General features: G+C 33.4%; 1 protein-coding gene across 1 annotated transcript; it reads left to right on the forward strand.

Moving 5' to 3' along the window:
• Positions 1–1,366: 1,366 nt before the first annotated feature.
• LOC109860032 (exosome complex component RRP46) lies at positions 1,367–2,797 on the forward strand. Its single transcript, XM_020438872.1, has 5 exons — positions 1,367–1,834; positions 1,911–2,024; positions 2,100–2,221; positions 2,303–2,446; positions 2,593–2,797. Exons 1-5 carry the CDS (start codon positions 1,723–1,725, stop codon positions 2,773–2,775), a joined length of 675 nt encoding a protein of 224 aa, XP_020294461.1. The 5' UTR covers positions 1,367–1,722; the 3' UTR covers positions 2,776–2,797.
• The last annotated feature ends 1,807 nt before the right edge of the window (positions 2,798–4,604 follow it).

Below are 4,604 nucleotides of genomic sequence, written 5' to 3' on the forward strand. Positions count from 1 at the left end.
CACCAAGGCCGCGCGGCCGAGGTCAGTGACCCCTCCAAGGCCGCGCGGCGGAAGTCAGTGACATTACTGTAGTATGTATATAATACATGTAATACAATATAAAGTATAATATTTTAAATATATAATAAATTATATGTATAATATGTATTATTTAATGTATAATATGTATTATTTTTAATGTTATATAATATAAATTACAGTCACGTTATTTTTACGTGTTGTTTTTCTACTTTTTTCTTTCACGTGACTTTAGTTACGTCTTTAAGTTTCTCTACATATACGATGAACTGTCTCAAAATCGGTTTTCATTATTTACTCTCTCTATCTTTGTTCTATATTTAAACAACAATAAAGACAGACTGACGCTTAAAGCGCGTAAGCGTCCAAAGCAGGGGGTCGTAACTCACTCTTGCTAAAAAGAGGGGACTAGTTTCAGCGCCACCTACCCGTGTACCGTCGGAAATAGCGAACTAATGGGATATATATATAGCTATACATAGCTATATATATCTCGTACAATACCATACACATTTCTACTTCTTAATAATTAGTAATTGCAGAATAAATAGACATGTTCAATTTTAAGTCCATTTTTATTATATTTTGACATCTACAATATTAGATATATAAATTATTACTATTAGTATTATAGGTATATATATTAGATATATATAATTATTACTTATTTATAAAACAATTAATTTAATATTTCATACAATTATGTAAAATTAAACAATTAACAAATTTATTATACATGAAAAATACAATGCAACTCATTTTTCCGTCTCACTTAACAGACTGCGGACTGTCGGATAGACATTTATAAAATTTCTATCCGGTGTGATTAAAAAATGAGATGCAAAGCATGTAGTATTACTTGCACCGCTATCGCAAAGACGCCGATGCCTTTCCTGCGATGTCATCAACCATAACCACCACTGCCAATGCCTGAAGGCACATATTCCCCGATAATGCTCGGGAGGGCCGCGAGAAAAGCATGACTTCTTCAGGCACATGAATCGAAGTAGAAGAATCCTACTTGAATCATCTTTCTTCTTCCTGCTTGCTCGGAAAATTTGTCACAATACACACTACACTGTATTATACAACTGTACACAACACAACACTGAACTTTAAATGACTTTAAATAAATAGAAAGCTAAACCATTGCAAACCGTTTAGCTAGTTGGCTACAACTGTCTACAGTTGCCAACAGTTGAGCACTCGTTCCAACATGGCGGCCGACAGTGCTGCGATCTACGGCTGTACCGTCAAACTCGACTTCCGTCCCCAAAAAATAAAGGGAGTTACGACCCCCTGGTCCAAAGTGAACGCACCTTGAGTGTGCTTATCCTATGGCCTATTGTTCAGAACAATTCAGTAACTGAAGTTGGATTGCATCAGCCATATCGGTTGGATGTGCGCAGTGAATATTTTTGGACAATTGTCGGTGTTTTACACCACTTTCTTTATTATTATCTTTAATTTAAACAAATGCACAACTCCGTGGCTTGGCGTCAGGAACCCAATCCACGGTTTTAAACCTGTTATCAAAAAGACATAGAATGGCGTATGGACTAGCTTTATAGGTCTACTGAGCCAAAAGAGCACCAAACCAAACCAGAACAATTCAGTACTTCGTATTCGGCGTCGACCTAACCTCCCTTGTATATTTATATTGTATTGTTACATGTGTTGTTTGAAAAATTTGTTTATACGAAAATGACAGAAGAAATGATAGAAGAAGTTACTGACAGTGATTGCATGTTACGACCGATGAGTTGCGAAATTAATTTGTTGTCGAGATCTGATGGATCCGCAATGTTTATGCAAGGTGCGTAAGGAGCATTTATCTAAACCATTATTCTTGTCAGTAGAATATTTATATATTGTTAGTCCTTTACATATAGGTGACACTGCAGTTATCGCGGGTGTAAATGGGCCTATAGAAGCAAAAAGCCAAAAAATGGTGCATGATAGAGTTTCTGTAGAAGTAACATATACACCACTCGGAGGACCAGCTAGTAAGTTCGCAAACCTTGTAAACTACAATTTTTTTATAATTAATGTGTAATTTTGAGTTTATAATTTTACTTTAGAGGTCGATGATAGATTAATAGAAACATATATAAGAGATTCTTGTGAAGCTGCTGTATTACTTTCTGTTCATCCTAATACCATGATATGCATCAATCTACAAGAGATGGAAGATTCTGGTGGGGTATGACTATATACTTTAATTTGTATTAGTACTAAAGTTTTATTAAAACTGAGTTAAACATGAATGTAAATACAATTTTAGCTGTTGGCTTGTGCTATTAATGCATCATGTTTAGCACTAATTAATTCAGGACTCTCCATGAAATGTACTATTGCAGCTATAACCTGCATGATAGAAAAAGAAACGGGAGAGATAATTATAGATCCTAATAGTACACAATTAAAGGTATTTATATTATTTATAAATAAACATTAATTACTTTTTTAGTAATAAAATAAAGCTCAATTATAAATTTGATTCAAATATAGATTTTATGTGAATAAATTGTGTTATACAACACTTGAAACCTTTATAAATATTTTCTTTTATAGACTGCAAAAGCGGAATTTACCTATATATTTGACAATATTAACAAAGATGTCGTATCCTGCCACAGTGTCGGCCGATTCTCTCAAAGCGAGTTTTTAGCTTCCATGGATAAGTGTAGACAAGTCAGCCAGTATGTGTTTGCTTATTACAGAGAAGTCACAAGAAAGTACGCAAATACAATATAACAATATTTTATTTTTAAATGATGTCTACGTTTCTTTGTCCTTGTATATGATAAGAGAATTTGAAGAATATTCAGCAAACTTTCCAAACAGTCAAGTATAATCTTATAATATATTAATCTTATAATATATACTTACTGGTCAGGTACATCTTATAATTAATATCGGATTATCCAAATTGCTCATTAACCAGGCAAACATTATACTTAATGTCAACTTATCCGACATTACTTATTGGCCAGGCAAAAATTTATAATTCTTGTCGGATTTCCCAACATACCTTACTGGCCGGGCGAAAATTACAATTGTCTGATTATGCGACATTACTTATTGGCCAGGCGAGTATTATAAGTAATGTCAGAGTATCCGATCTTTACCGAAAAGTCAATGACCTTTAACAAAAAGTCAATGATCATTAACAAAAGGTCAGTGACCTTAAGTATATGGGCAAATCCACCGCAGTTTTAACTTCTGATGGACTGTTTTAAGGTATTTGCTGCTTTTATCTAACCCTCATTCGATGCCATTCTTTGTTGTTGATGGAATTATATAATTATTGCATAAGTATCAACAATAAAATTTTCCCGGTTTTGCTGCTTTTTGTTTGTTTGAACTTCGCAGACAATGGCATCGAGTGAGAGTTAGGTAAGAGCAGCAAATATACCTAGCGGAAGCAGTCCTAGAATCCCCACCACGTCGGTGTTCTCATAGCACGGAGTAGAACCATATCCACAAACTTAGCATGGAATAGAACCACGAAAAGCTATCGCAGAAACTCTTAAGCCCGTTCTACATTGATCGCAAGCGCAAACGCAAGGTATAGATCTCGTAGAATTGACCAATCACGCTGGTCAATTGGCTGATTTGATCAATACGATTAGTAATTCAATTCTACGAGATCTGTTCTTTGCGTTTACGCTTGCGATCAATGTAGAACAGACACTTTATGGCCGTGGCCGCTCTCAGGCTTCTCTCTGATTGTACACAGAATCTGCAATACCACCATGTAATCAGGAAGGTTTTGCAGTTGTAACGAAATAATTTTTGTCTCGTATATTTTATTTATTTTCAAGTACGTGTTGTGTGTGCACACTATTTATTAATATAAATAGTAATATTTATTAATATAAAGAGTCAATTTTTTATTATTCGTACTTAAAATGTTTAGCTTCAACCGATACGATACGCATCTCTAGAATTAAGGCTGAAGCACAGACTTTTGCATAATGCATAACGCATAAGACATGAGATAATCAACCCAATCAAAGCTTTTTAGAACAAAAAGTAGGAATAAAAACAAAAAGCTGGATTGATTTTCTTATGTCTTATGCGTTATGCGTTATACAAAAGTCTGTGCTTCGGCCTTTACCTTTTGCTTGAAGCCAACAGAGGCTGCAACATGCTTCTTGATTTCTGCTGCCCTCTGGTGCAGCATCATGAATTTCTTTGCACTCCAAAGTTAGAAATGTATTTATTTTATTTATAAAATACAGAAGCTTTTGTGAGATTCTATATTAATATTTTTAATATACTCTTGTGTTATAAAAGTTTTTATTTCAGTGCCGAGTTCTAACAATCTGCTTTCTTTTTTTACATACATGCATAGTTCTGATATTTGATAAATTATTATATTTATTCTTATTCAACATTTATTTATATTTGTTATTTTAATAATTTTATATATACGAAAAAGTGTATGGTATATTTTAAGCTAATTACGTTAATTTACGAGTTTAATCATTCAGAGAACAATATGCAGGTAATCTTACATTAAACTTAATAATATTTAATTAATAATAATCCTACATTTAAATAGTATTTGTATACATATA

This window comes from Pseudomyrmex gracilis, unplaced genomic scaffold (genome assembly GCF_002006095.1).
Source record: "Pseudomyrmex gracilis isolate BER0280 unplaced genomic scaffold, ASM200609v1 scaffold_316, whole genome shotgun sequence".
Taxonomy (NCBI): domain Eukaryota; kingdom Metazoa; phylum Arthropoda; class Insecta; order Hymenoptera; family Formicidae; genus Pseudomyrmex; species Pseudomyrmex gracilis.